Source organism: Muscardinus avellanarius (genome assembly GCF_963383645.1).
Source record: "Muscardinus avellanarius genome assembly, chromosome: 15".
NCBI lineage: Eukaryota > Metazoa > Chordata > Mammalia > Rodentia > Gliridae > Muscardinus > Muscardinus avellanarius.
In genome coordinates this window covers 74,408,465-74,430,155 of record NC_137801.1, presented here as the reverse complement: position 1 = coordinate 74,430,155, position 21,691 = coordinate 74,408,465, and the positions used below count along the sequence as shown (strand labels likewise).

The window sequence follows — 21,691 nt, the reverse complement described above, 5'->3', positions numbered from 1 at the left end:
TGTTTTTAATGGATAGATTCATTCTTTAAAAAACTGAAAAAGGGGGTCTTAATTATTTGTTTTCAGCTGTGCATTTCAAAATTTCTTTTTGATCTCAAGGTAAGAGGGAAATGGATTCATAGGGAAAAATCTACACAAATGTCACAGTTGTATTAAGACTAAGTGTTTTGCCAAGGGGGGGGGGGAAACAAGACGAAATGTGCAAAAATATAATGGTGTAATACTAATGCAATTAGTTCTAAAGCAGTAGAAATTTTATCATAACAGAAATAAGAAATCCTCAGAGAAGAAATATGCTTCATCTCTTGCTTGACTCCACTTTACACAGTGATTAGTGTTCACTCATTTACCTTTCTACTAGTATTTGAAGAACCAGGGTGTGCTAGGCACTGGGTGTGTATAACACAGCACTATAGAGAAAAAGAAGAAAAACCATCTACTCTCACTGCCCAAAACTTGTCCATTGTCTCAATTTCCAACTAGTAGCATGGCTCCACTGATAATCTGACCTCATATGTGCTTGATGGGCCTCCAAAACGATGCTGTGAGGAGGCAAGTGTGAGTTCCTTCTGATAAACATGTTGGGAGTTGGTTCACGGAACACTGTAAGAGTCCAGATTTTGGTATTTCCTTCACATCCCCCTGCTTATGTTTTTCTTGTGTAAAGGTCCTCTCAGAATTTCTCCATCTCTCCATCAAAACAGACAATCTTCTGTTTTCCCAGTTTCAAAGTCATCCCATGAATATCTGGCATTTAAGTGAGTGAGATTTCAGATGGCCTGGCTGAAGGTGGAGAAGACATTTCTACTATACCTACTTTGCTATGATCGCCTAACCCAGTCCAAAAAGTATATCTGGAAATTTACATATTTTGAAGGTCTACTCAGGTCCTGGATATTTACTTCCTGTTAGAATCCCATATGTGTCTTGTTTTTAGAGCTTGCAGAGAATTTTCCTAGACATTATTTTATCTGGCCTTCCTTACAATGTCACAATGTAGGTTAGAAGTGCAGTGTTCAGGGTGAGCAACATTATCTGTGTTGTTTAGATGAGGAAAAGGAGGATCCACTGCTTGAACACAGTAAAGAAAAAAAACACAGGCAGGTTTTCTTTTGTTGTTGTTGTTGTTGTTGTTGTTGTTGTACTGGGGATGGAACTCAGGGACATTCTACCTCTGAGCTATACTCCCAGCCCTTTTTTTAATTCTTTATTTTGAAACAGTGTCCCACTAAGTTGCAGAGGGCCTCACTAAGTAGCTGAGGCTCTGCAAACCATGATCCTCCTGTGTCAGCCCCCCAAATGCTGTAATTATCAGAGTGTGTCACTATGCCCAGCCACAGTCAGGATTTCTGGGTCTAAGAACAGTGTTGTTTTACTCGAAATCCATGTTGATGGACTTTGCTATTTAACTTTGCAAATCCTAACTGGACAAAGGCCACTTTTCTTTCTATTTTTCACCCCCACAACTAGTCAATCACTCTCTCCCTGCTTTATAGCCCCTCGAGCATTGCTTATGACAAAAGGAAATCTGAGACCAGATGTCTAAATATATCATTTGGAGTATATGATACCTCTCTTGCATTAATTGACACTCAATGGGCACAGCTGCTTAAATCCAGTAGGAAAGAGTCAAAAGGTACATGAGTAATAAGATAAACACACTCCATAAAGCCTCTTAGGAACACTATAAAATGTAGTTCAAAAGAGATCTAATCACCCCCCACAACTGTGTTGGCAATTGCGAGACAATTACTGAATGTGTGGATATGATGACAGGCTAATAGTAGATACCTTTAAAAAGTATGTGGCTAAAGAGTTTGAAGCCAGACAGAGAGGATAATTCTCTAAAATCATTATTTCTTTCTAATAGGGCCAATCCTACACACCTGACAAAGTGTGGCAGGATTCATACCAGGTAGAATCATCTAGCTCCATGGATCCACACATCTTGCCTATTCACATGACAACATGTGTCCTCTGGTTCTTTGAGGAATCCCCATTATAAATATTAGGACCCCAGGGAGATACCTAGCCAAAACTTACCAGCACCCACTCCAGGGGTCAGATAAGTGACACCTCCATTCCCTTGAGCAGGATGAGTAACTTGGACTAAGATGCTCTTGGGTAAGGGAGGAAGAATGATGGGCACTTGATTCCTGGTATAGATGTCACTTTTAAATGCACCTCTCAATCTACTGGCTGTTTGCTGTCATTAAAAAGCTCATCCTGCTTTCTAAAACAGAAAACTATTCACCACCCTTTCCTGCTTTACTCCAATTATGGGTAAGTGTGTGCCTCTGAGCTACTTTCTCTCTCCAGAGTTCTGCTATGGTACGCTACCCTTTTTCACTTCCTGTCTTTAACTACTGCACAGCCCTGCTTTTCTAACAGCTGCTGGATTTTTCCCTAGAGGGCCTTCACTTCAGCTAGAAGCCCAATGATTGCTCCACATTCCCAAGTTTCTGGGAATTTTATAAAATGATTGGTGTTGTTGCTATTGAAGGGAAAGATAGGAGTCAGATTCAAATTTTTTTAGCTTTTCAGGAACTGTGAGCTCTTATTCCACCAGTTTTGTTATTTTTGCTTTGTTATTGTTTTCATCTCAAGCTAGATTAACCTCCCAGAGAAGGGGTTGTATACTTTTCCTGTACAGGACCATGTAATATAGATCTTGGCTTTGCTTGGCCAGTTGATTCCAGCCAAATGTAGAATAAATACAGAAAATACAACTTCACACAAATAGGGCAGGTCTACATTAGAAATATCAGCATTAGTTTGCCAATTCATTGTTCTGGATGGCTTTATGGGTGGATTTTAGTCTTATATCTCTCTCCCTCTATCCATCAGTTGCTACTGCAAGTATCAAACTATCTCAAATTCCATTTGGCCAGCACTTACTTATAACTGAGTATTTGTTCTCCCAGGAACTGTTTACAAAAGAAAACAAAAAAAGCTAGAATTTGCTTCAAAGACCCCCCCCTAAATGGTCAGTTTGGGTCTCATCTGATCAAGATTACTTTTGTTTTTGTTCTTTCTTTGCCTCTCTGTAGAAAAGATAAGTTATTCTAGTGATCCTGAAGCAATTCTTTTTTGTTTGTTTGTTTTTGGTGGTACTGGGGTTCCTGGAAGCCCTTCTACCTCCTGGCTATACTGCCAAGCCTATTTTTATATTTTTATTTGGAAACAGGGTCTCATAAGCCAGCGAGGCTGGCTTTGAACCTGCGTGATCCTCCTGTCTCTGCCTTCCAAGCAAGGGGATAACAAGTGTGCACCACCACCACACCCAGCGCCTGAAGCAATTCTTCTTCTAGCAAAAACTATGAGGCAAGGGCAGAAGAAAAGGAAAAGAAATATAAAAGTATAATGTGTTAGATTTCCAGGAAAAAAAAAATCTGTAGATTAGGAGGATATTTGGATAGGTTGCCTACTCTCCTTTGATACAAGTGCTCTTAACTGGGCTAAACCCTAAACCCTGATATTTCCCCCTCAGTTGGCAAGGCAATCGAGAGCTTTGCACGCACTGCCCAAACACACAGAAAAGGCACCCAACTGGCAGAGGCAAGCTTGTTTCCTTGTTTATATACACATACAATGACTAGTCCAATCACAAGTTATCCCCTTTTATCTAGTTATTTTGGCACCTATAAATAAAGCCTAAGGGCCACATCACTCTAAGCCTGGGGATTTCCAAGAGGGGGCTGAGGAAGTTTGCTCAGCCAGGTGCTCTCTGAAGAGAGGCGTGAGGATGAAGAATTTTTAATTCTAAGAATTTGATTCTCAGAATATTTAATTTATTTTAATATGGGGAGGGCACCAGCCTACTATCTCTACTGGCCGACCCCTGTTCTTGGGTCAATATTTCTACTGGTCAATGACTACGCCTGGGTCAGTATTCTATATTATGCCGACACTGGGTTTGTTTTTCCAGAGGTATTTATACAGTAACAGGTCAATCAATGTCCTCATGCTACCACCACCAGAATACAATAAAGACCAATATAAAACACATATATTACAGATAGGTTAATCAGTACCCTTGTGCCATCACCATCTGATCTTCTCCCCAAACCTTGATGAATCTGGGTGAAGGACAGTCAGCTGAGTCAGACACTAATCTAGGGGAAAGCCTTAATGGCTCCCCACAGCCAGGCATTGTTCATGAGTACTGAATCCTTCCTGCTCTTGGACCTCTGGACCTTCCCTTTCGACTTTGACTTTCTGCCCTACTAGACTTCCCAGCTTACCCTGTCCAAAGGTGCTTTTGGGTGCTTTACACAATTGCAACTGAGACTGTAGCTATATAAGGTGGCTTGATCTTCTTTGAAAGTGAAGGAATCAAATAAAACTGTAGAGTTCCTGTCCACAACAGTTAGGGAGAATTGACACACTCTAAGGAAACCAGGAGACTATGGAAGGGGAGGATGGGGCAAGGACTGGTTCATCATCTGAACTTCTGACAGGCACTTATGGTTGGATCAGATGGAAAAATCTCCTCTGATCTCCCAAGTTCCTCAGTACAAATGGTTCTCCTTAATCCTGGAACACTGACACAATCCATTCAACCATTTCTTATTGAATACACCAGGCAGTCTGCTGATCTCCTGGTGTGCATTTAATCAGATATCCCCCCCAGCTATCAGAAAAGTCCTTTACATTTTCCCCCTATGATTAATTAGAAAAATAATTATCAAAATCACATTCACAGTTCAGTTTCTTTAATGGGACTGGACACAGATATGAATGGCTTAAGGAAGAAAAAGTGGTGATTATATTAAACATGAAGCTTATTATAATTATTATGATAGAGAAATTCAGAACTCATTAATAATTGATATTTACCTTATGCTCTTCCCATTAAGGGAAATTTAATAAAAGCTATAAACTGAGACCAAAGTGTACCAACTTCAAAGGTGATAGTCATTTAAAGAACAAGCTTCAGAGTCAGCCCACTTGGTTTTTCTAACTTATGAGCTTTGTATTTGTAAGAAATAAAGTATTACTATTAAAACCTCAATACCAACACTGTTAAAAAAAAACACAAACTTTTTTAGTAAGACCTCACTGAAGAATTATTGTAGAAATTAATAAAGAATCAAGAAAAAAAATGGACAATGGACACTGAGCAATGTCAAACAGTTTCAATAAGTGACTTTGCTTTTCTGACTTTTATACATAGCCAGGAACGAATGGGAGGAGGGGATCAGGTGATCAAAGGAGCTGGCGGTTTCACTGTCCCATTGAACAAAAGGACATTCCTGCATCCTTACTCAGTCCCTAAGCATAACCATGCTTGACACTCTGGGAAAGGCACAGCCATGCATTAGGAAGCCACGACTTCATGATTAGTAACAATCACTGTTTATAGGCCTCTTGAGTTCTGTAGTTCCTTAGTGAAGCTTTATCTGGACCTTCAATTTAGGCAGAGAATTCAGTGTTGCAGCACAAACTGACAAACCACGGTTGAAAATGAAAAGATCGCTGATCTTATCTCTATTTTTTCTAACAACTAAAATGACCCTACAGTGGTGCTAGCTGCTAGGATGAGCACTATTCTTGAAGAGAAGGCTGACAGAGGAGGTTCCAGAAAGCTGATGAAGGACTTCTTACCCTGGGAAGATCCAGGGGCTTCCTTCTGCCTCTAAGAATCCATGATTTCTGAATCAATATCTTCTCTTTATAAGATAGTTAAGAAATAAGCCCAGGAGATCTTACTGTGTTCCCTTGAGAAACTCTCTCTCCTTATGCCCAACTCCTACCTGTCCCTTGATTTGGGAAGCAACTCAAAGTCATTATACACACATAATATATCTCCACATAATCACCGATCAGCTCACTTTTTAAGTTTAAGGGGATTGTAGTCTTCTTCCTCAAATTAAAAATAAGAGTGACTTTTCCTCCCTCTAATTGAGGGACTCTTTTTTTTCAGGATGATTAAATTTCTTAGCATTTTTCCCTTGAATATGAAGAAAAATTTTCATGCTCCAGAATGAAAAAAATACCTGTTCTGGGTATCGTTTCTTGAAATGTGGTACCATATGTGCATCAGTAAACATTATGTGTGGAGTAAATTAAACCAAGCCTTATAATTAGGCAGTAAGGAAATTACTTCAGACCTGAAAGAGTAAATCAGCAGTATTAAAACGCTCTCCATTTTCTCTGAAGCACTTCAGAGTGCCATAAAAAGTCCATGTCACTGAGATAAACATCGAGAAGAAATGCATTTGGAGCAAGACAACCCAAAAGACACCACAATTTAAATAGGTCTTTGAATCTAGGGTCCAAGGTATCATCACATAAAATTTAAAAGCCAGCCCCTCTGCCATTAACATTGGAGAGAAAAGAAAATGTTCTGACATTGAGACTTTGGGAGGGGAATTTTCTCATATAGCAGGTGCACTAAAGACCTTAATAGACAGAGGCCCTGGAGCAGAGCCAGGACAAAGGACAGAGGCTCATCCATTATGAGCAGAATAGGAATGCTGTAAATAATATGGCATCACTATTGCAGGGTTTCCCTGTAGCTTCCAGTTTCAATATGGCTCAGCACTACACACACTGTCTTACTTACAGGGATCTTACCTTTATTTACAATGTCGATATTTTGTTCAGCATAGACTTGGCATTTATTTTAATTTTCTAAAACAATGCATAATATATTACTTATATATTACTTAACTATTGGGTTTGGAGGGACTACCTAGAATCCCATGAACCTAATGTCTCGTTTACCTTATCCTGGTCCTGGCCCTTCTCCATAAATCACAAATTGATCTTGCCAAGTCCTACAACAAGGAAAAATGAGCAGGCAGACTACTCATTTCTAATTTAGGCCCTTGGGGGGAGGAGCCTTGTGAAAGAATAATACATACATACATATATATGTATATGTACTACATATACATACAAACATATACACACATATATATGTATATATACATACAATAGATATATTTGTATATATTTGATATGTACCTATATATATATTGGCCTTGATCCTCAGTTCCAGTCATAGAGCTAAAACTCATATACATATATATATATATATATATATATATATATATATATATATATATATTTGGATTCTAGTAAAATTTTTGGTCTAATATTATGTCTTTGACTCCAATTCTGGACACAGAACTTGTAAGATCTTTTAATTTTCTGACTGATAACAGTTAACACAGAGTTCCTAACACCCTTGGAATTTCCTAGGTGATAGCCTCTTTTGTTCTAATGAGGTGGCATTTGGTAGACTTCTGGATAACCTCAGAATGAGAGCTGGTTGCCAGGGGAGACAACCACATGAGAGGTGAAGAACGTTCAGTTCCACCCACACACCCTTGAGCCCTGGTGAGGTGAGAAAGGCTGAAGGTTGAATTGATCATCAATGGCCCATGATTGAATCAGTCCTGTGTAAGGAAGTCACCACACGAAGGCCAAAAGACAGCATTCAGGGAACTTCCCAGTTGATAAAGATGTGGAGGTGGCGTGACGGCAGAGGGCACAGAAGCTCTGTGTCACCGCCCACATGCCCTCTCCTTGTAGCTCTTTTTCTGCATCCTTCATAAAATCCTTTATTGTAAACCAGTGAATATAAATAAGTGTTGCCCTCAGAGATCTGTGAGCTGCTCTGGCAAATTAATCACACCTGAGGAGGGGCTCATGGAGACTCTGATTAATAGCTAGTTGGTGAGAAGTACAGATGGCAACCTAGTACTTACAACCAGCATCTGAAGTGGGAGCAGTCTTGTAAGACAGACCCTTAAAACTGTGGGCTCTGATGCCATTTCCAGGTAGATAGGGTCAATTATGAATCGAATTAGAAGACACCAGCTGGTGTTGAAGAACCAATTCACGTGAGGAGAAAAGTAATACACACATTTTGGTAACTGAGGTAAATATTCTACAGTGCATGTGTAAGAGTAGGAAAAAGTACTGTAGCTTTTTATTTTCTTCTATTTCTTACAAGCCACACACATGACATTCCATAAAACAGGGGTTTTTTGAAGATGGCAGAAGAGTTGGAAGGCCTTACATATCCTCAGACACATTCCCCACAGGGCTATGTTGAGATATGACGTCTAAAAAGTCCCACTTTCTGACTCAAGGGCAGTACAATTCAAACCTATGAGAATATAAAAAATTATCTGGAAAGTTTATTGCAACACATATCTTAAGGGGCCACCTCAGGTCTGTGAAATCAAAATCTCCCAAAAAAGAAGTCGTACGTCTACACTTTAGAAGTTCTCAAACTCATTCATCTAAAGCCAGCCAGCCACAAGAAACTGCCGGGTTAAGGTATTCCCTCTTGAAATGGAAATTATTATCAAAGTATAAATAGACATTTTAGTCTTCCAATGGAACAAGGGGGCATGTGAATTTAGGATGGAGGGAAGTTGATGATTAGGATATTTTCTGTGCAGTATATCTGCATAACAGGCTGTTCTTCATATTTTCAGCACATGTTTGATGAAAGTTTCTCTTATGCTGGGCACTAGGATGTGCCCTGAAAAAAAAAAAAAACAAGAAAAATAGGCTATGGATACAGATAAAAACAAACAAACTACATGAACCCACTGTCAAGTATCATAACTGAGAGTTATTTAAATGTTCTACCAGTCTACTAGATAAACCATGTTTACAGGAAATGGAGGAAACTGTGATGAAAAATTTGTGAATTTTCCTGTAACTCAAAAAAAAAAAAATCACTCCAAACAGAGACAATAACAGGTCCAATGCAGAAGGATCTGTACATAGAGCTCTGGGGCTATTGTGAGCTAAGCTTGGGAGGCTGGAATCAAGGTACTTAAGAGGCTGTGACCATTATCTCTTTGTTAATCAACTGAGCAAAGCCAATGAGAGTGGAGAAAAAGAATGAATCAGAGATGTTAAGGAAGTGGTATCAACTGGACGAAAGTACTGATGGGGGTTTAAGGAATGATGAAGGAAGGGAGGAATGACAAATGATGTACATCATAACTCTCTTAAAACGTTGATCAGAGTGGAAGGGACACACTTCTGTAGGACCAGGTTGGGTAAGCCAGAGTTTGGATTTGAGCAATCCTAGAACTTTCATTCAGCTATGAGCAACAACCAATATTAGTCGGGGGCAAGGTAGCATCAATGGAAGAATGTTAAAACTATCGCCACCTTCTCCATACTTTTCTACACAAGCAAAGAGCAACGTTGAATTTTCTTAGCCGTTAGCAGTGAGATCCATGGGAGTTAGGAAGGCACAAAATGATTAGATTCCAAAAGCAGATGGTCTCCTCCTAGGGCTGGTGTTAACAGCAGTGGAGGCAGAGCCCACAGGAAGATGACTTGTATTCTAAATTTCAGATCTATTTAGCCTCCTCGGGGAAATATAGAGATAAAGAAATTCCAGCAGTCTTGATGGAAATTTCCCCTGGGAAAACTGATGCCAGAAGCCATTTCAGGTAATATAAAGTAGCCTCAGCAAGGATGGGTTAGATATAAGAGATGTATGTGGCCAGAACTAACTGCAAAGATCACTAGTAATGACCCATCATGGCGATTAGCTCTAGCCACACTCAAGTCAGGCCACTGTGGGTGAGTGCAAAACACATTTGAATTGCCTCCTTTTCACTAGAAATTTTGGGTAAGAAATCACAGCTTAAACAAAGCCCCTGATGATAAATACAGGTCAGCCTCATTCATGGATGGATATTCTAAAATGAAATGTTTGCTAAAAGGGTGTTCTACACACACACACACACACACACACACACACAAAAAAAAAAAAAATATATATATATATATATATATATATATATATATATATATATATATATATTTGAGGTTTAAATCAGCTTGCTTGAAAATAATCTTCCAAATTTTCCTGTTTGGGACTTTTATCCTGAAAAATATAATAGATATTTAAAAATAATCCTACAGTGGACCTTCTAGTCTCAGAATTAGGATTTTTAATTACGTTCTTATTGCACAAGATAAAAGAGTATGCTGGAGATTGGACTGAATGTAGACATCCTTTGAAATGTGTGTTGGACTCAGTGATTGCAATTAATCCTTGCCCATCCCACTTCTCCTTGACCTCTAGGGCTTAGAGAAATGAACAGAATAGAGCATATCAGGAGTTGAAGCTCCCACTTAATAAAAGAGTTTTCCTGTTCATACATATGCTATTGACCCCCCCATCCCTGCTCAACATAATGTTATTTGATTAATCAATGTTGGTCAAGGAACTAAACTCTTCCTATGTCTAGACTTGGTAGCAAGAGAAGAGTCAAGCATGGTGTCCTCCCCAGACCTGAGTTAATAGGTGAATATTCAGCCCTGTGCTGGCTGATAGAAAAAAACATTAAACCACTTCATTAATTGAACAGAACAAGAGAAGAGCTTGCCCATAGTGATATTTCAAAAGCTATTTCCAATTGATGAAATCATGTACCCTGGACATGGCCTAATGAGTTTTCCAAGAGATAAATGAATATTTGGTGATATTATATATTCGGGGCTGTTTTATCAGAAGTTTCCTAGGGTAAACATGGCTTGAATATATAACCCTTGACCAGAAGGGCATGTCTATAAAATGGCCTTTCTATATGCTCTTCAACCCTCTCCTGCCTATTCTGCCTGCCTCCTCCTGGCCTTTTTAATCCTGGATTTGGGTGTTTAGCTGTCTCTGAGTTTTTTATTTTTAATATTTCAAATTCCTTTTGTTGTACAATCATTTTCTGATCTCCATGCTTCCACAGAACCATAGGAATCTAACCTAAGGACTAAACTACAGGGGATACTAGCTCTGACATAGGGTTTCAATGCAAAGAACACAAACTTCAGCATTTGGGGGGAAGTCATTATTCTATTATTTTTGTTATTGTTGTATCCCTATATATAACCTCATATCCTTATGAAGAAAAATAAATTCAAATCCAGAAATGAATTAGTTTGAAATATTTTCTTACAAATAATCTAAGAAGAATTGGCCCCATCACTTCCTAACACTGTTTTAGAAAGTCTATACTTTGTATGCTGAGAAGCCACATACCCATACATAATACCACTTTTTCGAAAGAGGATTCAGTGACCCAAGAGGTGTTATTATACTATCAAATAAGAATAATGTTTTTGGCATTCACCATAGAGGTTTGCTTTGTTTGTTTTTTATTTTTCTGTTTGTAGTCCATACATGTCACATCAGATCCTAGAAGAGTAGAGATGCTATTGAAAACCATAGAGCATTTCTGGGTATTTAGGTGAAAGCTCCTTCTCCATACACATTTCTTAGAATATATCAGTGTATGAGCCGGGCGTGGTGGCACACGCTTGTAATCCCAGTGCTTGGGAGTCTGAGACAGGAGGACTGCGCAGGTTTAAAGCCAGCCTCAGCTACTTAGGCCCTCTGTGACTTAGTGAGACTCTGTTTCCGAATAAAGTATAAAATAGGACTGGGAGGTTGAAAAGCCCCTGAGTTCCACCCCCAGTACCATACACACACACACACACACACACACACACACACACACACACACACACAAAGAATAGATGAGTGTATGGGTTACCCACTTCCATATGAAGGTTCAGTGGAAAGGCAGGTATGGGCAAAGATTACAACCAAAGATTCTACAACCAGACTGCCTGGACTGGGATTTCTGCACAGTAGTATCCTGTGCAAAATACTAAAGATGTACTTTTTTGCTTTGCATTCTCATCTATAAAATGTGACTATCCATTCCCTCTCATAAAACTAGTGTGAGGAATAATGTGGTCAATACATAGATAAGAAATTAAAAGGCCAGAAACATTATACGCGCTTGACACATGTGAGTTATAATTTATAATTTGTGGGCAATGATTTTATAAGGTCTCATTGATGATGGCCTACCTTCAGCCAGAATTCTATAAAAAGTTAGATATCCAGGCAGGCATCAAACTAATTCTTTAGCTGCAATTCTTATTAACCTTGATAAAACGTTTTTCAGTCCTTGATGGAGGTATTATCTTTATAAATGGACCTTTAAACACACCAACTGATACATATTGGGTTGGAGCTTTTAATCTTTTGTTATATTAACATTATAATAAGTACTCACCCCATTATAAAACACATTCTATTTATGATTGTTGTTGAAAATGTTTTGATTGTAATAGCAAAACCAAGACCTTTGTCAATTTGACACTTATTGTAAAAATCATTGGAATGGTCATTAAGAGTGAAAGAATAAGAAATAGACCCCTGATTGATTTTAGGAGTGAGAGTTTAACAACACCAAAATGTTATGGCTGTTACTTATTAGCTTTTCAGAGGGAAAGGTTTAGGCCCTAATTAACTTATCAACTTGGAAAAGCATACTCAAAAAGGGATCAAAATAATAATTAGAATAAACCAGTGATCTTGTAAGTGTAGAGATAATTAAGGGACCATGCCTAGAATAGTTCACAGGTGGTACATAGGAAGAGTTAGGCAGGTGTGGCTGTCAGACATTTGCTGGGTCCTTTCTGAGTGATGGATGGACCATGAAGCCCCCTAGAAACTCAGACAAGGTGTCAGCCAAAAGTTTTTGTTTTCATAATGGTCTAATTCCAGAATCACAGCAGTGACAGTAGCTCAGACACGGGGCCTACTGCGCCCACAGCTCTAAAATTAGAACAGAATGCTCAAAGTTGGCAGTTATATTGCCATAGATCCACTTTTTATTCCAAACAAAACACTCCTAAGGGGATTCTGTTCTACCACTGGCCAGTGCCATAGGTTTAATTGGCAAGATGAATCCATGCCAGTGTTTTAAATAATATCCTCATGTTTCTATGACCTTTTTCACAATTTATGACTCTTGCTTTCTTTGGGATATGTTGCCTCAAGAGAGGTGTTCTCCTTGCTTGATATTTCCACTTAAATAGTGTTTCTTTCTATTGAACAGCTCTTAGTTTTTTTAAGTGTCTACAAGTCTAACTCCACTTTCTTTCATTAGGAAAGTCTAAGATGATGATAATTATGGAGGTTTTTTTTCTTTTAAATTTGGTGAATGGGCCTTTGCAAAGTTCAAGGACCACTCTCCTATACAGCATATAGAGCACATCTCAAACACAGGACTATGAAGAAGAAGCAGGATACTGTGAGAGTGCAAAGTCATGAAAGTTGCTAGAAGTCTCTTTTTAAAAAATTGGAATCTTCGATTTCACCTTTTTACCCTATGAGATCTGATTTTTCTAGAACTGAGATCTGATTTTCTTCCTTATATATGTGTATAAAGAAGCAGAGCAGGATTTTTGAGTATTATCATTTAGAATCTGCTCTCATGAGGTTTTTTCATAGGTAAATGAACAGAAAGTTGCTTAAGGAGTAGGAAAATAGCCATCAAACCACTAGCCTTCACAGGACCACTGCTATATAGAAGACACCCAGAGAAATCTTGTCCATTCAATTAACTACTTCCCCAAATCTAAGCTGATGACCTACCTAGCCAAGCAAATGAGTCAGTGCCTATTCCATCTGCACAAATGTCATGCAATTTTAATTTAGATCAGAAAAGCTTTTGTACTACTACAGGTATATGTGGAGAAACTAAGAGATAGGACAAAAGGCAAAAATATCCCAACATATGGTTAGGGATATAAGTGACAGATGGGGACCATTTTAGTCTTAGAAAGGTATATTAGGTAAGAGAAAGACATTTGAACCAAATCTACTGATGCGATGTGAAATTATGTCATAACTATTGGGTCTTAATATCATGAAACAATCATTCTGTTATTTTTATGTCTCTATATCCTTGAAAAGGTAAGACAAGATAATAATTTGTATCAACTAATTCTAGGGGACAATATACCCTTCCACTGTATGCCTAAAGGAAGATAAAGAGTTTTTCTCTTAATCATTTAGAAACCCACAATATAAGACTGCAAATTAGTACAACCACTATGAAAATCAGTCTGGAGTTTCCTCAAAAGAGTAAGAATGGAACCACCATATGACCCAGGGTTACTGCTTGTTATTTATCCAAAGGAACTAAAGTCAGACTCAGACTACTGTAGCAATATATGAAGTCACCCATGCTTACAGCAGTCAATTCACAATAAACAATTAATAAAACCAACCTAGGTGTGCATCAGTAGATTCATGGATAATTAAAAGATGGTTTATATACAAGGGATTTTTGTTGTTGTTGTTGTTTTGGTGGTACCAGGGTTCCTGGAAACCCTTCTACCTCAGGGCTACACTCCCAGACCTATTATATATATATGAGAAAGGATGCCTGTCAGACAGAAATCAGGAAGAAGGGGGTTTATTACAATTTAATGCATGGTATACTCTTTCATAAAGATGGAACATCACTACAGAAGGTAGAGTTCATAATGGAAACATAAAATATGGGTTGCTTGTACAAAATTCTTGAGTTAAAAGGGAATACCACTAGAAATAATCCCCCTCAAATGGACCATTTTTAGCCACTTAAGTCATCCAACAAACTCTCCTTTCTTTAGTTTCCTGCTTCCCAAACATCCATCAGATAAGTAAAGATTCTAGATTTATGTCCTCAAGGTAATACATTGGGTTATAGACCTTAATTAGCCCATCAAATTAAGAGTTGCATTTCTCATTAACCACTACTATTATAGTTTATCATGTAATACCTTGGAGAGTTTGATAAGTAAGAACTATCAGAAATTAGAGATAGGCTCATGGCATACATGGATTTAGGAAACTGAAAAGCAAATGTAGAAGGTAGTGAATTCAAGTCCCAGACTGGGAACTGTGTGTCTGGGTATTGGCTGGCTGCCCCTCAGGGAAGTTAATGGCATTAGTCTGGCATTGAGCACATCTCTCTGCAATCTCTACCTTGCTAAGGAAATGTTTCCATGTATATGTAGCTGAACCTAAGAGTATCCACTTGAACATAAGTTCTAAGAGGGCATCTTAAGAAAGGACATTATTAGAAATGGCTAAGTATCATCCTCTTAAAATAGAAACAAAAACAGTACCTGTCTTCTTAGGTCTCTCGTTTTCTTGGTCATTTTGTCAATCGCAATGTTTAGAGGATCTCCTTTTTCTTTCCTTCCAGTCTATTAAAAAAGAAAGAAAAATTTTCTGGTTTAGAAAATTCATTGTTAGAGATATTAAAAGTTAAAAACAATTCAGGAAAACACTTGAGTTGTAAAGTCCAATGAATAAAAAAAAGATTTATTTTCAATACACAGTTAAGATGAATAGGTCTCTAAAGTAGTTTTTAAATAACTTTAAAAGAAAACCAATACATCGTCACAATTTTTACACATACATTCACATTCAACTCCACGTATCCTGTTCTGTTCCCTTCTCCAGCCACTTACCACTTAAGTAAATATGACAATGATATTTTGCCTTTTCTTCCAAATGCAAATTTTTTTTGCTTCTCTACTATGTAAGCACATTTTGGAATAAAAGGTATTTGGGATAATAAAATATAAATTTAAAAGAGGATCTTAAGCAAATCACAAGCATTAAGAATTTTATGCCAATATTTTATAAGCCACATTTGTAACTTCTGTACCAAAATCAAAAGAGATGCCTTGCTTGAAAATATATATTTCTAATCTCTATTCTCTCATGCAGTAAGATGCTAAAAATGATAATAAGCAACCCAAAACTTGAGATAGCAAGGAAAATTTCAGCCGGGCGTGGTGGCGCATGCTTATAATCCCAGCATTTGGGAGCTGAGACTGGAGGATCTCAGTTCACGGACAGCCTCAGCTACTTAGTGAGGCCCTTTGTAATTCAGTGACCCCCTGTTTCAAAATAAAGAATAAAAAATTGGGCAGGGGGTGTAGCTCGGAGGTCAAATGCCCCTGGTTTCCATCCCCAGATGTGCAAAAAAAAAGAAAAAAAAAATTCCCTTAAGCTTTTAATAGCTAGATAGAGAAGCAAAAAATATTTTTAAAAAATTATTCACTTAAAATTTCTCTAACAATTTCTTGTTGCTTTTTTTTTGGGGGGGGTATAGAAAAACAAAAACAGAATTTCCACTGTCTTCCTTAAACAGTGACAAAATTCCCACGGATGAAAAGATCTATAGATGTTATAGATGGCATTATCTTTCCCTTAAGAGTATTATTTCCCAAAATTTGTAAAGTTTATTAAATTATCCCAACTTTAGTCAAACACCCTACAATTGATTGGTTGATGGTCCTAGAGACAGGCCAATGCTTGTTCCATACTCAGTCTCTCAAAAAATCATGCAGGTCTCTGTAGTGACTTCAGTATATGATGTAATGAGATCTCGGTCATAGGTTGTGCCTAATTTGATCAAATGTTTTGAGGATCTAAAGAAATCACCATCTATCACAATTCTAAATGCCAAATTTCTGGACACAAGAAGCTGATACACTCACATCAAATCTACATACCTGGTTAAAAGCAGCCACTCTGCCCTGAAACTTACTTAATTAACTATTTTTATGAACAAATGTCTGTTTCATAGCCCTGTAGGATTTTCATTGAAAAGTCAAAACCAGGGCATCTGCGTGCATATTTTTAGTCATCTAAAATTCTACAAATCCCCACCATCTTTTCCCACTCTCTAAACTCATACGCTGACTCCCTCAGATGTATACACTGAGGTTGTAAGTAGGAAGATCTTAAAATAAAGTGGCTAACATTTTACAACTTTGAAATATCAACCTACAGATAGCTCCAGAAAAACAAAAGTCTATGGAGAAGAGTAATGCACTGTCCTATCTTTCAGAAGAATGTGGTCTCACAGCACATATATCTGCAGTGCATTGCCTTTCCATATTCAAGTGTGCCAAATATTCAGAGCGAGACACTATTCCTTTTCTCTTTGAATCTCTCTGGCACACAGCATGGCTACCATCAAAATACAGGGCCATTTTATGGAGATCTGCATTGTGATCTTTCTGAGAACATAGGGAAACCTGTGTCCTTTCTGTTGACTGCAGTAATAAAAATTTACTTCTAAAAATTAGGAGTTATGAGTTGGGTTTAATATGTGGCCATGATATAAGACTGGATTCCTATAAAAAGAAAAATATCAAGATAGTATAGAGACATAAGATAATTACTGGGTAAAAAGAAGTTTCAGGCACCTGGCTCACTGCATCCTGTCAGTGGTTCATCTTGATTCCCATTTTGCAAATGAAAACAATGAGAATCAGAACAAGCGTGAGATTAGGAAGAGAGAAAGGGAACATTTGCATCAGATTCAATTTTCAAGAGGGACTGAGGAATGTTAGTCAAGAAAAATCATATTTTAATGCAATATTTTAAGATAATCGTATGTTAAATACTAATATTTAAAATATGAATGCAAAAAACCATATTGAACAAAATATCAAAACTAAATAAAAACAAATTCAATGGGGTAGGGATTAAGTTGGAGATAGTGAGGTAAGTGTTCAAGTCCAGTGTCAGATGATATTTTTAAATTTCAAACTTAAAAAACTTGAGAAGCCGGGCATGGTAGCACATGCTTGTAATCTCAGAATTTGAAGGCTGAGACAGGAGGATCTCAGTTTGAGGACAGCCTTGGCTACTTAGTGAGGCCCTTTGCAACTTAGTAAGACCCTGTTTCAAAATAAAGAATAAAAATAGGACTAAAATGGGGGTATAGCTCAGAGGTAGAATGTCCCCGAGTGGTTCCATCCCCCGTACCATAAAAAAAAAACCTTGAGGAATTGTCTATACTAAGAAAATGATAATCACCTGAAATTCATATTTATTTCGAATCCTGTATTCTTATGGGATAAATGTGGCAGCCCTTGACCCCAGTGGCAACAGTAACGCTCAAGATCAAAACAGTGTTGTGGACACACAAGGGAGGCTTGGATGTCCCATTCCATGAGCAGAAGAGTAGTTCTGCACCCCATGTGGCATCAGCAGCAACTGTCAAACTCATGTCTCTTGTATGTGATGCAGAATCACTGTAAGAGACATACAAAAAGTGAAATCCCCAGTCCTCACCCTCACAGAACTCCTAATGCAAATAAGTAGCTTGGAACATGAGATTAGCAATGCTGACAGCTGGGTAGAGACCAGCACTCCAAAGGCTGAGTTCCTCCAAAGAGGAAGGATCATAACATTTAGAAAGTGAAGTTGTTTTATAAAAGGGTGGGGAAATTTAGATGGATCTTAAGTTTTCGGTTAGATTGAAATAGGATGAAGAGAGCCATTTTTTCTTTAATTTTTTTATTGGTGCATTGTAGTCATACATCTTAATGGGATAAAAATGGTGGAGACATACATGCACACATCACCCAATTAGCCCTTAACCAACTCCTGCCCTATTCCTTTTGCCTACCTCCTTCCCATACTTGGCTTAGTGATTGATTAATTACCAAACTAATGCATGTGTATCTGTGTTCATAGCTGTACAATTTACTATTGCCAAACTATGGAACCAGCTAAGATGTCCATCAACAGGTGAATAGATTACAAAACAATGGGATATGTCCACGATGGAATTTTACTCAGCTGTAAATAAAAACACAATTATATCATTTACAGGGAAATGGATGGAACTGGAGGATATTATGCTAAGTGAGATTAGTCATTCACAAAAAAATAAGAAATCAGATGTTTTCCCTACTATGAGAAAGCTAGGTAGAAATGGGTAACAGGAGAAACTCTAAAGAAGGAGATTCTAGCCGGGCGTGGTGGCGCACACTTGTAATCCCCGCGCTTGGGAGGCAGAGACAGGAAGATCGCGCAGGTTTGAAGTCAGCTGCATGCTCACTGGCTTAGGAGACCCTGTTTCCAAATAAAAATGTAAAAATAGGTCTGGGAGTGTAGCCCAGAGGTAGAAGGGCTTCCAGGAACCCCAGTACCACCAAAAAAAAAAAAAAAAAAGATAGATGAGAAAATAAGGTGACCTAACTGAGGGGATTGGAGGGGGGAGAGGGAAATTCTCTAAAGCACATGATGTACTTTAATAAACATATTGAAGAAAAGCATTTTGAATAGCGTCAAGAAAATAAATGACAAAATGGGTTCTAGGAAAAATGGGTTCCATTTTGTATGAAATGGGCCACGCTTTTCTCCGTGATATGAAAAGATCAATTTGACTAGCTACAGAGGTTATTTTTATAAGAGATTCTTTTACGGTGTGATCACCTCTCACTATATTTTGATCTGCAAACTTTAATACTGGGAACCTTAATACTATGTGATACTGTTTTCAAGATTCTATTTGTGTCCTGGGTTTCTCCAGCTTCCAAGGTTTTGGCTGAAAGCAATTCGAAGATGCATTTGCTTTGGGTGCCATTGTTCAGGGAGTCTGGAAATTTTAAGGCCAAGTCACTGGAGGTTAGAAATTTGGTACATTTAGTGGCCCTTTGTTAGCTTCAAATTTTGTACAGTATATATAGGGGAATAGCAATGGCATTGCAAATAGGGACTTGCAAGTCACCATGCCTCTCTTTCCTCAGCTCTGTTTGCATGTGGAAATAATCTTAAATCATCAGCCTAAATTAGACAAGAAATCAAATACTAAGAGAAAGAGAGAGACAGACAGACTTGCCTCATAGTGTCAACGCCCTATTATTAGGCTCTGTGATCTTGGACTAATGATTTACCCTACTTTTTATGTCTGAGTTTTAAGCACTATGGATAGCATAATATATGCCTTGTCTTCTTCATAAGGTTAGTGTTCTATCAATCATAATGTCAATATGCTAGAGCAATGAAAGGCAATAATAGTGTTCAGGGTAATTAGGAAAGTATTTTTGCTATGGAAAAATGAAAGAATTGATTTAGAAAGTACATGAGAACTATTTTTGGACCACCTGTACTTCTCTCTCTCCATTCAGGCTGATAATGTATGAAATCCTTGCCAAAAACTAGAATCCCTAAAAGAAAAGTTATTTTTTCTTAAGGAAGGGATATTTGGGGCAGTTCATTTTAAATAGACTATCAGTCTGGGATATTTTTTAAAAGTTAAATAAGGGGCAGAAACTCCAGCCCAGTCATTTACATAGCATACTCTTGCATATGTTTGAGAAATAACTAAGAATTTGACTGTCACCATAAGTGAATTATAGTCCCTAGAGAGCCAACCAGAAGTCTCCCTAGAGACACACTCTATAATTAGAAAGTTTAACAAAGTGAAAGGATACCTAAATTTTCATTTTGAGATTATAATCCACTAAAAAAACAGTAGTATGTGGTATTAATTCTGTCATCCATTTACTCCCTGCTTTTGCTAAAAAAGGAGAAAACAAAAGCCACTTGTAGCCACTTCTACCTGAGCAGCCTGGTAATTTTTTTTCTTTTCTTTTTTTCATAAGTCTGGGGATTAAACTCAGGGCACCCCACCACTGAGCTACAACCCTAGCCTTTTAAATTAATGATTAATTTTTATTTTTTTAATTTTTTATTGGTGAATTATATTTATACATCATATTGGGGTAAAAAAAAAAAAAAACTTGTGTGTACATACATGTACACATCACTGATTTAACCCCTATCCAATTCCCACCCCATTCCCTCCTTCTCTTGCTTGGCTTAGTGGTTGACTTTGATATGTTTAAGTATATTGTGTATTTTTGAAAGAGAGTCTCACTAAATTGTCCAGGCTGGCCTCGAACTTGCAACCCTTCTGCCTCAGCCTTCTGCCTCAGCTTACATGTATGTGTCACCACTCCTGGTTTATATGGCAACTTCTTTACAGTGCAGACTTAGCTGGAGAATGAAGGGGCCAGGGATGTGTTACAGAACTGTGGAACGTAGTAAGCAGAGAAGCCTTGGAAAACAAAACCACCCTACCCTGTTAAAAGGAAGCAGTCACGGCTTTGCAGAACGGGCTGAAAATTGGCAATTAATAAGATTTCACATCTCCATATCATGGATAAATGCAGAGGATTAGTGGCTAACATTAAGGAGACAGGATCTGTAATATGTTTAGCAATACACCTGAGCAGGAGAGTGATCTCAATCGATGGTGGCCATCTGTCCTTTTCCACCTCTTACTCCCCTCAAAGATGAGGACAGCAAGGTCCAGAGATGAAGTGACTGATTCTGATCATCTTGCACATTACTTTCTGACAGACACCTACAGACTCCCTGTCAAATTTTCCATCCCATATCAAAACCATCACCCATGTCTAAAACTCTTTGGAGTCTATGATTATACAGAGTTTCATATGTTTGTTCTCAAAGGCTATCAACAAAATCTCACTTTGAGATATATTTCCCCTTTCACTTTGTCCACAGAACTTGCATGATTTTTCTGGGACCTGATTTCTACTCGTCTTCTTTATCTTTCCTTGCAGAGAATGAGTCTGCAATAGAGACAGCTATTTAATAAATGCCGTTATTAAAAAGGAAGACAACAGGCAGGAGTCCTCTCCACATTGCTGTGGGAGCCTTTCCTAGCCACCATCTGTTGTGCCAGGGAGGTGAATGTTTATTAAACTTTATTTGTTTTAGTCTTTGAGTGCTATTTTATGAAACAAATTCAGGGTGGATCCATGGCTTGAATTGATGAGAGAAAAGAGAGCAAATTTCTTGATTTGGGTTTTTATAGGAGATCCTTTATTCTCCCATCCTCTGGCTCTAAATTCAAGTCTTGTCTGCCAAAGTATCAGATGTTGTCATGAAGACCTTATATTTCCAGTTTAGTTCTAAACAGAAGGACCAAGCCATTAACTAAAATTTGTTTTTTTATGGTTAGTCTTCAGGAAAAGCATAACATTTTATTTCAACATTTTTTTCATCATAGTA

The 21,691-nt window shown here is 37.9% G+C and overlaps 1 protein-coding gene across 4 annotated transcripts in view; it reads right to left on the bottom strand.

The window, feature by feature from the left end:
• Positions 1-21,691, bottom strand: part of CTNNA2 (catenin alpha 2) — a gene marked incomplete at both ends in the record, with an annotated part of 1,014,669 nt that overhangs the window by 260,348 nt on the left and 732,630 nt on the right. For all 4 annotated transcript variants that reach the window (XM_080711157.1, XM_080711158.1, XM_080711159.1 and 1 more), the window contains one exon: positions 14,962-15,042. In XM_080711157.1, the coding sequence (XP_080567283.1) occupies positions 14,962-15,042 (81 nt within the window). The remainder of the gene's footprint in view (positions 1-14,961; positions 15,043-21,691) is intronic.